An 18,785-nucleotide genomic window follows, 5' to 3' on the forward strand; every position below is an offset into this window, starting at 1 on the left:
AGACTCCTTCAGATTCTCGTTCACAGCAGTTGTCAGATCTGAAGTATTATTTAAACTATCAAATTGATCAGTTATATTACAATTTGTTACAGAGGAATCGTCAAGATATACAGTTTCAAATTCTTGCATTACAGAAAAATTAGGCGGATCATTCAATTTAGTAATATTGTTCCTTTTCACAGATTTTTCGTTTATCTTTGCAAGATCAGATCTTTCGTTTATTATTTCTTGATGTGAAGCACGAATTGAATGTTCTAGTTTTCGTTTGTATTCTTTTGAAACGTTATATAAAATTTTGCGAGAACGCATTTTACGCAACTTATACATTTTGTAATTTTTCTTATTTTGTACCTTCAAATGTACTAATTTTATTCTATTCTTTTTGATCGTAGTATTTATATTATTAAGTATATATATATATTAGGTTAATTCTTTGCAATTAACGTTTAATAAACCTAAAATCTTTATTATAAAAAATATATATTCTTGAAAATTAGCCAAACTCGAAATTCTAATTTATTAATGTAATTTAAAATATACGAATAAATTTTTCTTACCTTAAAATAAAATCTTATTTATAATAAATTATATTAACACACGACATAGTTATGTCTCCGTGAACGTCGTTTTTTCGATTATTTTTGCTTAAAAATAAATGGCAGCGCAATCAGTAGGATTTAATCCACCCAAATAAATAAAATAATCAACCTGAAAATAAATAAATAAATACTTTATTTAAATACTGTGTTTCAAATCCTATCAAATAAAAGAGATTTACTTAATTAATTAATTAATTTCTAGATTATATTATATATATACTATATAGATTTATTTTATTATATTAAATGTAGATTTATTTATTTCTAAATATATATTAGAGAGTTTTTGCAATACCGTCTTTTAGATACGGTGAACGCTAAAGTCACGTTATTTCGATCGAAAAAGACAAACTGCGCATGCGCTTCTTTCACCGTAACGCGTAACGCTATCCAGATAACGTGTGACGTTATTTTTGAGTGAATAAAGTTCATATTTAACGTGGACGTTATGACTTCGATCGAAATAACGTGACTTTAGCGTTCACCGTATCTAAAAGACGGTATTGCAAAAACTCTCTATTTAAAATAGAGCCTTTAAGTTCTTAACACGTTAGTCATTTTTATTTATTTGTTTATTTAATTACATATCTATTTATTTAGCTATTTATTTAATTTTTTATTTATTTATCAATTTATCTAATTAATTTTAATTTATTAAACACTAAGAATATAAAGGCTCGATATATATCAAATATAAATCGGTAATAGATAAGCTTGTAACGATGCCCCCCCGCATCGTTCCCGACCGTCCACCCGTCGGAAGGCTGCGCCCGGCGAATATCGGCCGGGCAGGGCAGCAGGCGCTGAGCGCCACAATTAATCAAACCGTTAAATACGGTTTCACGAAAACGCTCGACGCGCGCCGAAATAAACCGAGTCGTATCACCCCTATTCCCCCTTCTTCGATCCAGCCTCCGATCCCGTTACTCGATCCGTATAAAAAGAAAGCTCGCGATAAGAGCTCGCTGAGATACCGTTCCGACTCCGTCGTATCGGAGACTCTTTCCGCCCGAAATAAAGAGCCCGAGGTAGACGAGTACGCTGCCTCTGCGGAGATAATCTCCGTGCTCCGAACTTCCGGCTTCCGCTTCCACCGTCCCCCGACTTCGAAGTAGAGTGTCCTCTGTCTCCCCCGAGATATTCTCGGGAGTCCGGGGTTCCGACCGCACCCCGCAAAAAGCGCGCTGACGTCAGCGGGTGGAGCTCCGCCGCCCCCGTCGAGGGTTCTCGACCGTCAGTGCATTCCCCCCCTCTGCACCCATATGGGCGGCCGTGACACGCCGACCGTCGCGTGTACCAAGCAAAATTTGTGCCCCGTGCACAATTAGTTAATTCCAACGAAAATTAATTTTTCGTTGGAATTAACTAATTGTGCACGGGACACAAATTTTGTTTGGTACACCGCCAAGACTTTATTACGGAACAATCTCAATTCGAGATTTTTAATTCCAAAGATCCCCTCTGCCCCCCCTAAAGAAATGTAGGCGAGAAAAATATAGATCCGAAAGTCGCTGAATCGGGAATTGAACCCGAGACCTTTCGCTTGCCGGGCGACTGCTCTCACCATCTGAGCTATTCAGACCCTTCGACTCTATATTTTTCTCTGCCTTGATAAACAACTATTTGTAAATAACGCCTTTTTCAGCCGGCGTGAATTAAACACTAAGAATATAAAGGCTCGATATATATCAAATATAAATCGGTAATAGATTTCGGTAATAGAAATCGACGCACCGACATCCGCGTACGGCTCGAATAGCCTATCTATTACCGATTTATATTTAATTTATTAATTTATTATTAATAATAATTAATTTATTAATAAGAAATAATAAGTAATTAATAATAAATAATAAAAATAATAATAATAATAAATAATTTATTTATTAATAATAATTTATTATTAATTATAATTAATTAATTTTATTGATTTTAATTAATTTTCAAATAAATCAAAGACAATAAGAGCCAATAATATAATAATATTATCTTATTCCCTAACAGCACAACATATCCAAAAGACGTTTAGAGGACATCCAGAGGACATCCTAACATCCTCTGGATGTCCTCTGAACGTGTTTCGGATACATATATATTAAATTATAAAATATAATATAGATATATTTAGGTTATCTTTTGCAATCGACGCACGTTTAATGAAACCTAAAATCTTTTATATATAAAAAAAAATATATATATATTCTTCAAAGCTGCCAAACTCGGAATTCTAATTTTAATATAATTTAAAATATATGAATAAATTCCTTACCTTTTGAAATAAAATAAAATCTTTTAAATTATATATAATTAACACACGTCGTATATATAATATATATACAATATTAATTATGTTTCCACGTGAACGTCGTTCTTTTTTTTCGCAATTATTTTTGCATTGTGTGTTTGCAGAATGACAACACGTGATGCAAAATTTAAACAGCATGCTGTGACAGTACCATGCAAGCGTTACCTGCTTTATCGATACAAGATGACACAGGGACTGCATATTGATTGCATGATGTGCTGAGCACGGCATGCTAGCATGCTTGGTTATCTGGGTACTTATATGTTCAAATGGCAAGGAACTGCAGATCCTGCTCGATTTCTGCCACCAATCTGCTATTAGATTGCGTTTGACAGATCTGCTCGGTTTCTGTCGCCAATCTGCCATCAAACTATATGTGCAAATCTGCTTGGTTTCTGCCGCCAATCTGCTGTCAGATTTTGCTTACTAACTATGCTAGCAGAATATCATCAATTGCGGACACAGTGGATAGGAATCTACTGTAAAGTCATGATTAGATCTGCTGTCATACTGCCGACATGCTGCTAACATTTTGCTATCTGGGTAATTAACCTTACAATGTCCTCATTCTGTAATCTGTAATGTAAAACATATTTTAACATATTTAAATAAATCATTAGAGTACGTACATATATGCAAAATATACTGTTTCTTTATTTTATATTAACAATATACTTATGAAAGAAATAGTGGAATCGCAGCGTAGCAAGAAAGTAGTTATTATTATCAAAGAAATAGTAAAATGGTAACGTAACAAGAAAACAAGCAAATATCATTATATAAATATGTATTCAAGAAAGAAATAAAAGGATCTACATTTTGCAATGTATACTACACATATTGCATATCACATGTATTTATACATTGCAAAATGTAGATCCTTCTATTTCTTTCTTGTTACGTTACCATTTTACTATTTCTTTCATTATAATAACTACTTTCTTGCTACGCTACCATCCTACTATTTCTTTCATAAGTACATACCCATACAGCACAAAATATTTTTAAAATCTTTTAAAAATATTTCTTAAAAGATTTAAAATAATTCTCGAAAATATTTTTAAAATGTTTCTATGTCCGCTTTTTCATGTTTAAAAAATATTTTCAGAAATATTTTTAGAAGGTTGCACACAAATATATGCAATAATATTCGTAAAATCTTTTACAAATATTTCGAAAATATTGTCAAAATATTTTAGTATTAAATAATTAGCTGCGTTCAGCAAAGGTTTTTGACAGTTACTTTTCTTGATTTCTTTCAGTAATTACAATGCATTTAGCAGACAAAGCAGACTAGCAGCTCAGTGACCTGTCAGATTTTTTAATATGATTAGTTCTTGCCTTTATTCTATGTTGCATTTAAGTATAGCAGTGTAGAAATCATAATAAAAAAATCATGCTCACTGAGCTGCTTTGATCTGTTAAACGCCCATTTTAATTATTGAAAGAAATAAAAAATAGAAAAGTAACTGTTTTAACCTTTTACTAGAATGCAATAAATTATTATTCAAAATTACTTATCTGATTAAATTACTGTGTAGGGATATATATTGTAAAATAAAAAATTCGATTGAACTTTTATCTATTTATTTTTTCTAGATGTATGAATTTTATTTTAATCTATATTTATTACTTTAATCTATAGAAAATTGACTGTAGAAAATAATAAAATCTTTTCAAAGACTAAAAAAACTCTTCATTAACAAAAACTATAAAATAAAATCTGTCCTTTTTCAAATATAACAGAGAATGTATTCTCATAAATATCAAAAAATAAAAAATGTTTTCTTAAAAATAAAGTAAAAGTATTTTCACGGTTACTGAAGGAGATATTAGGTACTTTCCATTTCTTGCCCTGTCTAGAAGAATGGCTAGACAGGGCACGCGGGAGTGTCACATATCATATGACCCAGGTGCTCACAGGCCACGGCTGTTTTGGCGAGTACCTGGGTCGTATACAGAAGGAGCGCACGGCACGATGCCACCATTGCAACCACGAGCTGGACTCCGCCCAGCACACACTAGCGGAATGTGCTGCCTGGGCGGACGAAAGATCAGAGCTCGTGGCCACAATTGGGACGGATCTGTAATACGGGCAGTGACAGACAATGATGATGGATGGAAGGCGTTCTCCTCCTTCTGCAGCAACGTCATGCTGCAGAAGGAGGAGGCGGAGAGAGAGCGAGAGAGGACGGGTAGGAGACAGAGAGAGATGGAGGGGCGAGAGAGCAGCGAGGATGAGGAGTGGAGCTTGAGGAGGAAGAGGAGGAGGGTGACAAGGAGGAGACAGTCGGGGGCGTTCCCCCCCCCCTCTGCGCCCTTGGCCGTGGGCTCACCTGCGGTCGGGATGCGGCGAGGGGGGGGGCGTCCCCTTAACACCCGCATCCAGTCAGGATGCGGGATGAGGTCACCGGGGGGGGGGGGAGACACTTAAGTGATCCCCAGATCCCCCCCCCCCCCGGTGATCTCTCGGGAAATCGGGGGTTGGGCTGAGGTGGCCGCGCCTTAGGGCGCGGTCTCCTCTCCCCGGCCCCCGAACGGGCAACCCCCTCGGTTGTCGCCGAGGCCTAACCCCCAGAGGGGCGGTGGGAGCGGCAACCGGGGGGCCTGGGGGGGGCGGGCGCGCTCGGGGGTCGGGGCTTCGGGCCCGGCACCCGGGTAGGCGCGCGCCTCCCCTCACGGACGAGATGCAGCGAAGGGAGTCCTCGTACCAGAAGCCTAGTGCACCGGTGCGGGGGCTCTCCCGCTGTAGAGATGACCTCTTTCCTTCTGAGGGGGGTTATCTGGAGCGGGCCTCCAGGGCTGACCGCCGAATCCGCGTCCTCTTCGGGGAGCGGAGGGAGCGACAGCCCTGGAGGCGGGGGGCCGCGGCTCGAGCGGGAATACTCGAGCCGCGACCCCGCCTCCCAAACTCTCTGGGAGGGCGCAGCGTGAGGTTGGTGTCGCCCTGCGTTGCGCGGAGTCCGCACGATGGCGGAGGGGAAGGCTGCTCCTGCGGTCTTCCCCCGAGACGGAAAGGCGGGGGGGCGCGGAGTCGGCATGGGCAACCAGGATCCTCCGCGCTCCCTACCTAAACGCCCGGGAAGGACACCCGCTGTGGTTTTAGTGCGGTCCCCTTCTGTGCCTCGCCACAGGGAAAACTCCGGTTCTCCCTGGGGCGAGGAGAAGGAATCCCACATAACCCTTGCTCTCTACCCGGGGGGCCAGGGTACCTTCTGAAGGTTTCCACAGCGAGAAAAAAAAAGGTACTTTCCATTTACATCAAAGCTCAGATAAATTTCACTTCTATCTTTCTTCAACATTCATGTTAAAAAAAGACAAAAGTGAGATTTATCTGAGTTTTGATGTAAATGGAAAGTAGCTATTGTGTATAACTTAAAAAGAGAATAATATTCGTTATTTTACAAGTCGCTAGTATATAAAATAATAAATGGTAAAGTATTCGACCAAACTAGCAATAGTGCTTTATTAAGCTCACAACGTTTCGACCATGTGGTTGTGGTCCTTTTCAAGTGATACACTGGAAATTACATATATATATTAATTCGATCGCCGCATTGATCAGTCTCAGAATAACAAATTCAATTTTAGAAAATAAAAGTACTTACAGATACGTTATCATTAATTATAAGATCGGACGCAATATTGTTTTATATATTATTATTAAAAGAGAAACACATCGTATCCATGTGAAGGATCGTCGGTAAATGATATAAACAACTAAGCTATATTAAACGACCTGTATTATTTTGTCATAGATATTAGGTAGGCTATCCGTGTCTTTCTGTAGATTAATTGTGTTATTAAATTTTTTGATAAAAAACATTTCTGCTATTTCTCTCTTTCTAACATATTTTTCACTATGCAAAATATTGGCAGTTTCCCAATCAAATTCATGACCGGATTCAGATTTATGTTTACTTAGAACCGAATGATTTGTCGTGTGCAATTTGATATTATTAAAATGTTCTTTTATTCGTGTCACTTGAAAAGGACCACAACCACATGGTCGAAACGTTGTGAGCTTAATAAAGCACTATTGCTAGTTTGGTCGAATACTTTACCATTTATTAAAAAGAGAAGTTTCCTCTTTGATCTCAAAAACAAACTTTTCAATCTATATTTTCTTCATCATTATCGTTTTCATCGAACTCCATGTTGAGAGTAACAGCTGATTTGGTAGAGCTCCTAATACAAAAATAAATGTTTGCACTTAACTCGAAAACAAAAAATATATGAATATCTGATTCTTATTGCTAACTTACTGCAATCTCTCCTTCATCAGTCTGGTCTTAGAACTATCTAGCCATTTCGAAATGGAAGAAATAATTTCCGTATCGGTAATACTCGGATAAGTAAACTGTGCTGCTTCTATCATAAAAAAGAAACTTATATTATTATAAATATTAAATATAATAACATTTTTATATTTAAAATTTACGACTCTCTTGAGATCGCCACGGCCAAGTAGGAATCGTGACGTCAGAGGTGAGAAATGATAACACATTGAGAATTCTTGTGTCATTTAAATAAAAAAAATTTGAATAAAGCCTTTAGTATACACTTATAAAATTGTTTAAAAATTGTTCTTCTCCATTAACAGTTATTAAACGTGAAATAAATGTGATATAAAGAATGCCATATATATATAATGGCTATTTATTAACTATATCAAGGGAAAAAGATCGTTTTTGAACAATGTTATAAGCTAAAGCGATCTGAAAAATTGTTGTTTTATCCAAATATTTTTTACTTTTAACGGCACGAATTCTCAGTGTGTCATTTCTCGCTTATCTGGACCTTACTATCTAACATGGCCGCGGCGAGTACGCAGAAGCCTTATACGTACTATGGTATACCTTATACGATGCAAGCATTCAACTTTGTACAATAAAATTTCTGTTTGCCCTTTTGGCCTTTATAGCTAAATTCCACCGCAACAGTGTTTGTTATGCATGTACTCATTATGTTCCATATGAGACTATGACTGTTGTAACCGCCTTTAGTTCTAAAATACTGGACCTAAAAATGTTTAATATTTATATTAAATTGTGTGTATTAACATAAATTAAAATTAGTATATTATTTTTAAGATTCTGACGTATACGTAAATTTGGAAATCAGATTCATGTGTATAGCATTCAAAAATATATAGGAAATATCTAATTTCATTTCAAGGTCAGAAACAAAAATTTTTTGTACCTATTATTATTATATAACATGAATTTATTAAAATACTTACTACTTGGTCAAAAAAACTTTTTTTATTCAATCTTTTCTCCAGATCCATCATATTTTCGAACCTTTTAATAGGAAATAGTTGTGATAATTCTTCACTGCAGAAGAGTAACTGTGATTCACGAGGCATTTTTGCATGAGAATCTTTCTCTAGAATAGTAGTAGTCAGTTTTGCTATTATCGTTTTATTTTGAAGCTGAATATTGTTTATTTTGTAAAGCATTTTTTCCTGCAGTTCTGAAACAATTTATTCATTATATTAATAAAATTACATTTTTATTCGAGTTTTATTAAAAAATACTTTAAAAAGTACTAAAAATTACTATGTGTATTATATCTATAGATTACTTATAAATTGTCTCACCAATTATATATCGATATGTGTTAAGGTTTGTTTCACATGCGAGTACATTACATGATTCTTTGTTTGCTGATAATTCTGTGCTGCTTCCGGCTGTAATAATTTTTTTGTTATAACATGAAATTAACATGCATAATATTTATATATATTTAAAAATATTCATTTACAGAATCAATAGCAAAGAAAAATTCTAAATTAAGAGATGGAATTGCAAGTGTACATATTCAGTTACCTCTTTCATTGACGAAAGAACGTCCGCAGAATTCCTCAGTTATATCTTTTAATGGTTCTGGTTTTCCTATCATTTTTTCAACTCTAGCTTTGGGAATGATTGCTAAATTAGATGAATTATGCGGAGGTGATTGATGGCCAGATTTACTTTTATTTTTGGGTTCATCAGTCTCGTTATGTTCATTATTATCAGAATCAAACATACTTATTTGCGTTTCAGTAAATGATGCTGTACTGAATTCTGTTTCCTTCGTCAGATCTAATATAAAATAAAATTACTTTCTATATTTATGTTAAATGAAGTAAATGTGTGATACTGTCATAATTACACAATACCATGTTTTATTAATAATGTAGTTGATAATGTAGTTTAAAAAAGACATATAAAAAAAGAAAATTTATAATTATAACTGTTTATATGCGTTTCTACAAGAAACGGGTAAGATGTAATAGAATAAAGTCTAAAATATAGCGTTATTACAAAGAGCTTTGCCAGATAATAAATAAATAAATAAGTACATATATACATTAATACTAAATAAATACGATAAAGAATTGAAATAATTATACATCGTTGTTTTAATCTTATATGTTGTAAGTTACCTTTTTTATCAACTACAAAACGTTTCGGAAATGCAAGCCTCTTATCTTCAATTATTTTGACTTTATTCGGCTTAGTTGATTGAGATACAGATTTTGTTATAGTTGTTGACAAGGTAGACGGTTGTTGTGGGTACGGTATATCAGATTTACTTTTTTTCATTGGATGAAGTTCATCGTCGCTATCATCAGTTTCAAAACAATATTGCGCCTTTACATTATTATGCCTTTGATGTCGAATTCGTTTCATTTTATCCATCGCTTACGTCCGAAATTTCATCTATATATTTCATTTTTTCTAACGCATCCTCGTAAGTATCTGGAAGATACAATTATTCCACGATACAATATACTATTAAAACAATTTTAAACAAATGTAAAATTTAACATCAAATTAAAAGAAGCAAACATTTAATTAAGAGCAAAAATTCAATTATGTTATAAACCGAATTCTAAGATAATTGTTATGAAAATATTTTTTTTATACATTATATATTTTTTACGATTAACAGTAATAACAAGTTTCGAAATATTTCTGCTTCTTAAGCAACGATTTTCTTATAATAAAGAAAATGAATCAAAATCCGAACTAGAGTCACTATATTAATATTAGATACTTTGGTGTAGAAAAATTATAAGTCTGCACAGAATTCATAACATTTCTTGAATAAACTTTAATATAGCAACAATTGTTATTAATAAATGATAATAAATTTTCTGGTTCACCTGCTGTTTTGATGATCTCCAAAATGCCATATTCATACCATTGCTTTGTCGGGATTGATAATTTTTTTTTGCTTTAGTAATTTTATACGATTCTCTCAAAGAGAACGGAGGCCATTTCGAAATCATCTTGTCCTTATTAAGCCATATGGTCGGTATGACATCAAGTCCCTCTTCAAATTGTACTATAGAGAACATTTTCTAACATACAAATAAATAAATCATTGATGATTTTATTAAATAAATAAAGAGATCCATTGTAATGAACAAATACAAAAATTTTAATAAAAAATTGTTAACATCTGGTTATGTATATTTCATATTGTCGCGAATTCATTCGCGAGAATTAATCGGCGTGATAAATGAGAGTGTCGCGCGGCCCGTCCCGCGCGCCTGTCACTCTCTCCCGCGATTTCGCGCGTTTGTCGTTCTCTCTCTCGCGCTCCCGCGCTCTCGTTTCAGCGCGCTTCGATCAGCTGTGCGCGTTTACGTCACCGCGCTCGTTCAAACACTCGCTCGCCTGGGCAAACAGGCGCGGAAAACAATAAACAGCTTTGTCCCCCGACTTTCGAGACGATCCGTTAATGTATTGTTACAAGACCAAAAATCATTGGTCTCTTAACGGGAGAACCTTCTCGAAGGTCGAAGGGATACAGCCGCCTGCGTTGACTCCGCATTCCTGTTTGCCCACTCGTCTCGAGACCGTTCGCGCTCGCAGATCGCTGTCGATTAGTTTCTTCTTTTCGCGCCGTCGCCGAACTATACGCTGCTCACGCGCACGTTGCACTTGCAATTGCCGAACCCGCCGACTTGTATTGTTTAGAACACTTGTTTGTCATACTGGACACGAAAAATACACTGCAATACGGACACTTTGATTATTGAAGTTTCTCTCCTCTCTGCCTCCGAACTTTTCCAATCTCGCTCGTGTACCGCTCTATCTACGCGAATCTCGCGCGCCAATACAGCACACATATATATTTACTAAAAATTAACAACATAAATTTAAACATTTTGTATATGAATAATAGGAAACAGAATTACATGATTACGATATGGCATTTTGTACATTTTGCAGAATATGCCTTCATATACCCATGCTTTAATCGATTCAGAATTAGTAACAATTTTTATATTTATAGATGTTGAAGAGCATGGTTTTGTATATAATTGTTTATTTTTTTCTTCTATTAATTGTTTGCCTATTATATATAATTTATTTTGTGATATGGCAAAGTTATAAATTTCAACAATAATCCCATTCGTAAGTTGTACACAATTATTTCGATCATCAGTAGAATTTATGACTAAATTATCCATTTGTAATATCTTATATTGAAACTCATAATTCCGATTATAAATTACTAGGCCTGTATTATGAGCTTGCTTTAAATAAACATCGTCTATGTAATGAATTTTATTACATTTGTTGAAGTCAATTTGTATGTATTGATGATGACTTATATAATCTGATTCAGAAATTCTTTTACTAATCTGCTGAAGTGGTTTCTCTCCTTTTCTAAGTAAATGTTTTAGCGATTTCAAATAATTTTCGAAGACAAATGCACTGAAGGTCTCTAATGCCCCGAATTTTTGTACATCTGCCGATAGATGCAACAGATTATGGACATTAAACGTTACATATCTTTTTCCGTAGGTAGCTTCAAAGCATTGTACAAAATGTTGTAGAAGTTCCCCTGCGTAAATGATGTTATTTGATTCTTTTATTAGACCAGGATTTACAAGTATCGTCACAGCCACGTGTAAATTTAAAAAATTGTTATATAAATCATCTGTTAATATATTTTGTAGTACTAAAGGACCCCAATATAACAAAAATTGTCTGAATTCCGTAGCTTTCCATTTCCTCCATTCTTTCAAATGTCTAGGGCATCTAACAAATTCTGTCGGTGTGTATTTTCTTAAATTTAATAACCTATTAGAAATTTGATCGACTTCAATTGCTGATAATCTAATACTGAGAGGATCTGATAACCACAGCCGTATTAATGTACGCATTACACCTAGATAAACTAAGTGCATGGGGTCAAAAACAACATTTGATACTAAACCTACCAAAGGTAATTTATTTAGTATCGTTTCTTTACGTTGGTAATCATCTATGTAAGCTAATTGTTTGAATTCATTATCTGTTCTTAAATGACCACTTGATCCGGGGAAACATATAACGCCATCAATGCATTCACCTTCGATTTTACATTTAGTGCAACTGTTATAACCACTGTGATACTTAACATTCAGAATGTAAGACTTAGCTGGAGAATCACATACAAATGCAACAATTCTTACAATATAAGTCTTATTACTGTAATAAAATCCGTTATTAATTAAAATCATTGCTTCGTCGACAAAACGTTGTAGATATTCATTACAATTTTCAGGTTTTCCTACTCCGCAAAAAATTCCAATAGGATGTACGATATTTAATGTAGAATCAGCACATAAAATAGGCCATAGACTTTTACTTGTGGATTCTCCTACAGGGGCTCCATCAATATTTATTATTAACTGTAAAGTATCAAAGACATGCTGCATTTCAAGACGTTGTTCAATAATTTTTTTTACTGCAATAGTTAACCCAAAATGACAATAATGCCCATGCCCCATGTCAACAACATCAGTAGATCGTGGAGTACGGAATAAAGTACGAGCATCCACAGGTAAAGTAACATTTGGAATTTCATTTAGAATACGTAACAAAGAGGATGTAGCATTCAATGGTATTTTAAATTGTTGAGCCCAAAAGCATAGTTTTTGTTGTAATTTCTCTTCTCGTTGTTCTGAAGTATATTTAAATGAATTTGTTTCAACAATTTGTTCATTTTCTATGACTTTAACTGCGACACATTCGTTGTTATCATCATCATCCTGACTTTCTGCATCCGATTCAAACTGTTTCTCACTGAATTGGTCAATAGAAATATCCAAATCATCTACTTGATCTACATTGTCGTTTGGCGACGAAGAATTTGTAAGATCTGCGAGCTGTACATTACTGTCACAGACTTGAGCACCATTATAACATGTATCAGCATTTGTAGAAGATTCGGCAAAATTATCTTTACTAAAAATTCGACTATGAATTTCGCTCAAGTCATTTAATGTTTGCTGACGAATTATACGACGAATGTGTCTTTTACTGTAATATGTCTTCAGTCTTTTTTCGTTTATTTGACATTGTTGAAAGAAAATTAAAAAAACTACAAAAGAAGGGAGATGTAAGAGATTACATCAAAGTAACAATTATATATATCAACTACTAACAGTGAGAAAAGACACATATATAACACGTTTTATTCTCTTATTTATTCAAAAACTATGCGCACTCATCTATAAAATATAATAATAATATTATTTGTAATATTACTAGAATGTGTGTGTATGCATGAAATGAAATTACTCCTTATACACTCGGTATATATATAATATAAGAACACGAAAAGAAACAAAAAGAGGCAAAAATAAATAAAACATAAATTGAAAACAATTAAATTGAATATCTTACCTTTCACTAAACTCGTTTTTTTTCTTCTTGTTTTGGTGTGGCACCTGCTTTATTCTTATATGAATTAAATCTTCTCTTTTCTAATATATAAATATATCAGCACCTTAAAAATAATACTTAACCTAACCTAGAAATTGAATATATCTTACCTAAAGCTCGTCTTTTTTTTCTTCTTTTTTTCACGGCTTCTATTTTTCACGAATTATGTCTTTTTTTAAGCTCGTCGTAACCTTTTTACGAACGTTAATGCTTATAGATCAAAATATATACACGGCTACATATTATAACACGTCTGTAGTTAGAGAGCGAGAAGAGTCGGGGATTCTCACTGACTGAAATTAATATATATTTCAGTAAAGAATTCCGAGTCTGCGCTGCGCGACATTTTTGTCAAGAGATGGTGTCACATGCAATCGCGCGGTAAATACAAAAAATTGTAAATTGGTTTTGCTGCATATATTTCATATACGAGATACGTATATGTGAAAAAACAATTTCCAGATCCATAAAAATCTAATATTTATGAAACCATTCATTAAAGAGAAAAAGATTTCCAAAAATTTAATAGGTTTTTCAAAATATTTTCAAGAATAATAAAATTGAATAATATAATAGAATATGTGAACAACATTTTTCAAAATATATTGACATTAACTTTTGTAACTGTGGGAAAATATATAATCTATTATAAATAAACCAATAATAAATGTAAAATATTTTTTAAATATTTTGAAACAAGATTATAAAATAATAAATATATAGATTTAAACTAATATTTCAAAAAATGTATCAAATATTTAAGAAAATATTATCTGAGCGATAAAGAAGAGCATTTTTAAAAATGTTTTTAAAAGATTTTTAAAATATTCTAAAAAATGTTATCACAAAAAATTTTTAAATTATTTTAAAATATTCCTAAAACCATTTTAAAATGTTTTCATGCAATATTTTTATAGAAATATTTAGAAATATTTTTTGAAAACATTCATAATATTTTGTGCTGTATGGGTAATTATTGATGTAAAATAAGGAAGCGAATAAAAGCTAATAATAATAAATAATGTAAAGAGAATGAATAGCTCATAGCACTCATAATAGTGCTATGAATGCTATGATATGAGCTATAACTTTATAATTTGTCTCTTTATTTATTAGCTTTATTCATTATTTATTCACTTCCTTATTTTATATTAACAATTATTATAAATAACAAGATACATTTTGCATTTTCTTATTACACAACCATCCTATTATTTTTTCATAAGAATATAATTGTTAATATAAAATAAAGAAGTGAATAAAATCTAATAATTGTTATAAAAAATATGAAATAATTACCTGATTCTTATAAATAAAAGCGAGCTTATCACACACTTAACTATATCAAAAGACACGGTGTATACATAACCCCGCACGCTGCTAATATCGCGGAGCGCCACTAACACCGCCTGTGTCAAACGTGAGAACTGTACAAGATTACCATTACATGCATCTATTGCATGCATCTATTGCATGTGTTGTTTACGTGTGATATACGTGTATGCATGTGTTGTATACGTGTGTTGCACGTATAGATACTATGTACTATGTATGCGTGAACGACTTTACGGCTAATATAAATATAAATATAATTTTGGCTAGTTGGGTCGACTTTACTTCGTTCCTACTTTATATTTAACTTATATTTTTACACGCTGTCGATGTTAAGCTCGCTAGCGCTATCTATCAAAGCTCGCAATTAAAAGTCGCCGTTGCTCGTCTTAATGTTTACGATGGCTGTTGCCATCAGTACTTGTTTACTGTGGGCAGCTTCATTGCTTGTAATACTCGTAGATGTTTCTGGACATGATCCACTAATTCCTGGATCGCGTTTGCGGATTCTCGTTTTATTTTTGGCAACTGATCCAGTAGACATTGTATGTGTCGCTTTTTAATCCCCTTTTCGTCGTCGTATCTTTTTCTTGATAATTCCCAGGCAATAGAATAATTGTCTTCGGAGATGTTGATCGACTCAATTATTTTGGCCGCTGAACCACTTAATGATCCAACCAGATATTGATGCTTCTGCACGCCGGATAGCTCGCTATCGTGAATTAATGTTCTGAATGTGTCGGAGTATCTCTTCCACTCCTCCATATTTCCGTCGAATGTCGGCAGTTTAATTATTGGTAGTTTTACTTGAGCTTCTCGTACGGAAGTGCTTGACCGCGTGCTCAATCTTTCTAATAATTGATTTTGTTATTCCACTGTCCGAGATAGCGCGTCGTTATCACTGCGCTCAGTCAATCTCTGTATTAGAGTCGCTTGCTGCTCCAAGATTTGTCTCTCATCGCTGTGTCGCTGGTCGAGCTGCCTGCGCCGTTAACCGACGGCCCAGCTGACTGCGACTTGAGTCTCTCCATTAATTGTAATAAAGCTGCCTTTGTTGTGTAATATCGCTCATCGAACTCAGAGTCCTCCGTTTGATCCCTTGGATCGTCCTCTATTGTTAAAAGTTGTTGTGTTATGCCTTGAAATTTAGCATATATGTCCTCCAATGCCTGAAGGCGCGCCGTAACTTCTTCTCTGTCCCTAATATAACAAAAATGTTACCGTCATTTTCTATCGAAGCATCTAAATTATCAATTCCCGAAAATCCTAAACTAGCAGATCCGTTATTCTTTAATCCAGGTCATATCGATGCGCTTATAAGCAGCGAATTTTTTCTGCAGCTATTGGATCACGGCAAAATTGAGCTCGGCTGTGGTTTACCGACGTTGCAAAATACGAAGTTTGGGTGGATTATAGCGGGCGCGATATCGCGGCATTTAATTGGCAGCCAAGTGACGGATTGTCGGTTTTCAAATAATCATACGTGTCTGTTAACGCAACAATTATCAATTGATGAAACTATGAAAAGGTTTTGGGAATTAAAAGAATATCAAGAAAAAACAACGCGATTGTCCAGAGAAGAGCAAAGCTGCGAAAGTCATTTCATAAACACAACAACTCGAGACGCGTCGTCCGGACGATTTGTCGTTCGGCTGCCCTTTTGCGAAAGCAAAGTTCAGTTGGGTCGATCGAGGGAAGTCGCTATGAGGCGATTTGATTATTTAGAGCGTAAATTTCAAAGAAACTCAAATTTCCGCGATCAGTATGCCAAGTTTATGCGCGAATACATTGATTTGAATCATATGTCTTTAATTAACGAGAACGATAACGCATCAGATCCGGTATATTTACCGCATCATGGCGTAAATCGCGAATCAAGTACAACAACGAAATTACAAGTGGTATTCGACGCTTCGGCAAAGACCACATCCGGTATTTCTTTAAATGACACACTAATGATAGGAGCAAACTTGCAGGATAACATAATCGACATAATTATGCGTTTCCGTTTGCCAGCCATCGTGATCACCGCGGACTTGCAAAAAATGTACCGTCAAATTTTTGTGCATTTAAGTGATCGCGATTATCAGAGAATCTTGTGGTGATTTTCTCCGAGCGACCCAGTGAACGAGTATAGATTGAATACAGTCACTTACGGCCAGGCATGCGCCCCGTTTTTGGCCATCCCTTGCGTACGACAATTAGCGGGGGAAGGAGCGAGTCAGTTCGGCGAAGCGTCAAAGGTGTTATTAAACAATCTATATGTCGACGATATTATTACCGGGGTCGATTGCGAAGACGAAGCGATAAGGTTAATTTCACAGCTAAAAGCGTTGTTGCGCGGAGGGGGATTCGAGATTCACAAGTGGCGCACAAATAGCGAGAAAATAATGCGAGATATGCGAGCGACCAATCAAATGGAGGAACCATCTGTGTTGGCGATCGAAGCGAGTACCATAAAGACACTAGGATTGAATTGGTGTCAGATATGTTTCAATTTTCCGTCGATTTCGTGGCGAATTCTGTTTCAACGAAACGCGAAGTTTTATCAACAATTTCCAGATTGTTTGACCCACTCGGGTTAATCGGTCCTATCTTAATTCGGGCAAAATTAATTATGCAGGAAACGTGGATATCAAATCTGAATTGGGATGACCCGCTGACAGATAATCTTCGTCGAGCGTGGAATGCGTATGCGGAGGATTTGCGGGGAGTCGGCGCGATTCGGGTTCCGCGTAGAGTTATTCAATGCCCCAATGCAATGCGCTTCAGTCTACACGCATTTTGCCTCACTGAAAGCTTATGGAGCTTGCATTTATTTGCAGGCGATCGACGGGGACAATAATTCCAGCTCCTTTTTATTATGTTCGAAGTCACGAGTGGCACCGATTAAAAGTAAAACTATCACGTTGTCAAGGCTTGAATTGTGCGGTGCCATCATTCTTGTTAGACTGTTTCAAAATGTCAAAAGGGCTCTCAAGATTCAATTCGACGAAGTGCATGCATGGAGCGACTCTATGATAGCGCTAGCATGGATCGCCGGCGATCCTTCTTGTCAGAAAACTTTCATATCAAATCGGACAGCCGAAATACAGTCGATTCTTCCTTCTGAGCATTGGCATCACGTCGACGGAAGTGAAAACCCAGCAGATTTGATTTCAAGGGGCACGAGTTTGACGAATTTAAAGCAAAACAAAATTTGGTGGGAAGGTCCGAATTGGTTATCGCGTTTCGCGGATTGCGAACGGCGCAAATTGCAACAGTCATGCCTTACCGAGGAAGACGAGAAAATTGTTCAAGTTGAACAAAAATTAAACAGGCGAGTTTTCGCGATCGTTAGCGAAGAAAATCGCGTCGTAGAACTTTTACTAAATACTTGTTCTTCATTGTCAAGAAGAATCGAACGAATTATAGCTTGGATAATTCGATTTAAATTTAATGTTAAATCAAACCGCAGTAAACGTAATTTTGGAGGTCTGTCGACCACCGAGATTCGTCACGCGCATCAATTGTTACTTTTGGCAGTGCAAGGAAGTCATTTCTCGGACGTGACGTCAGCTTTACGAGCGAAAAGACAAATTAGAGCCAGTAGCAAGTTATTGTCGCTTAGCCCTTTTATAGATGATAACGAACTTATCAGGGTGGGCGGTAGGATTGAAAATTCTCAATTAACATTTGAGAATAAACATCCTATTATCTTGCCCTCGGATAGTAAATTCAGTTATTATTCGAAAGAGAACATCGTAGATTGTTGCATATAGGCCCGCAAGCATTATTGTATTCAATCCGGGAGAATTATTGGCCGCTCAAGGGAAAAAATATCGCAAGAAA

The 18,785-nt window shown here is 35.3% G+C and overlaps 3 protein-coding genes across 3 annotated transcripts; 2 read left to right on the forward strand and 1 right to left on the reverse strand.

Annotated features, from left to right (window-relative positions):
• Positions 1-7,016: 7,016 nt before the first annotated feature.
• LOC145944747 (uncharacterized) lies at positions 7,017-15,719 on the reverse strand. The gene is made up of 6 exons (XM_083053301.1): positions 15,384-15,719; positions 11,309-13,186; positions 9,338-9,545; positions 8,736-8,993; positions 7,170-7,275; positions 7,017-7,092 (listed from the first exon to the last, which is right to left on the reverse strand). The coding sequence occupies exons 1-6, from the start codon at positions 15,717-15,719 to the stop codon at positions 7,017-7,019; spliced, it is 2,862 nt and encodes a 953-aa protein (XP_082909427.1).
• A 755-nt stretch (positions 15,720-16,474) lies between these two features.
• Positions 16,475-17,059, forward strand: LOC145944748 (uncharacterized). The gene has a single exon (XM_083053302.1). The coding sequence runs from the start codon at positions 16,475-16,477 to the stop codon at positions 17,057-17,059; it is 585 nt and encodes a 194-aa protein (XP_082909428.1).
• A 651-nt stretch (positions 17,060-17,710) lies between these two features.
• Positions 17,711-18,715, forward strand: LOC145944750 (uncharacterized). Its single transcript, XM_083053303.1, has one exon. The coding sequence runs from the start codon at positions 17,711-17,713 to the stop codon at positions 18,713-18,715; it is 1,005 nt and encodes a 334-aa protein (XP_082909429.1).
• The last annotated feature ends 70 nt before the right edge of the window (positions 18,716-18,785 follow it).

This window comes from Prenolepis imparis, unplaced genomic scaffold (genome assembly GCF_030444845.1).
Source record: "Prenolepis imparis isolate NDT839.2.m4 unplaced genomic scaffold, iyPreImpa1.0 SCAF_13, whole genome shotgun sequence".
Classification (NCBI taxonomy): Eukaryota; Metazoa; Arthropoda; class Insecta; order Hymenoptera; family Formicidae; genus Prenolepis; species Prenolepis imparis.

Bases quoted from the DNA above. Each gene is read 5' to 3' on its own strand.
- LOC145944747 (XM_083053301.1), bottom strand. From the start codon at position 15,719: ATGGAGGAGTGGAAGAGATACTCCGACACATTCAGAACATTAATTCAC. The intron at 7,276-8,735 runs GTAACTGAATAT...TTTTTATGATAG, and splicing joins TTCTTTCGTCAATGAAAGAG to AAGCAGCACAGTTTACTTAT. The intron at 7,093-7,169 runs GTAAGTTAGCAA...TTTTTGTATTAG, and splicing joins CTGATGAAGGAGAGATTGCA to GAGCTCTACCAAATCAGCTG.
- LOC145944748 (XM_083053302.1), top strand. From the start codon at position 16,475: ATGAAAAGGTTTTGGGAATTAAAAGAATATCAAGAAAAAACAACGCGA.
- LOC145944750 (XM_083053303.1), top strand. From the start codon at position 17,711: ATGCAATGCGCTTCAGTCTACACGCATTTTGCCTCACTGAAAGCTTAT.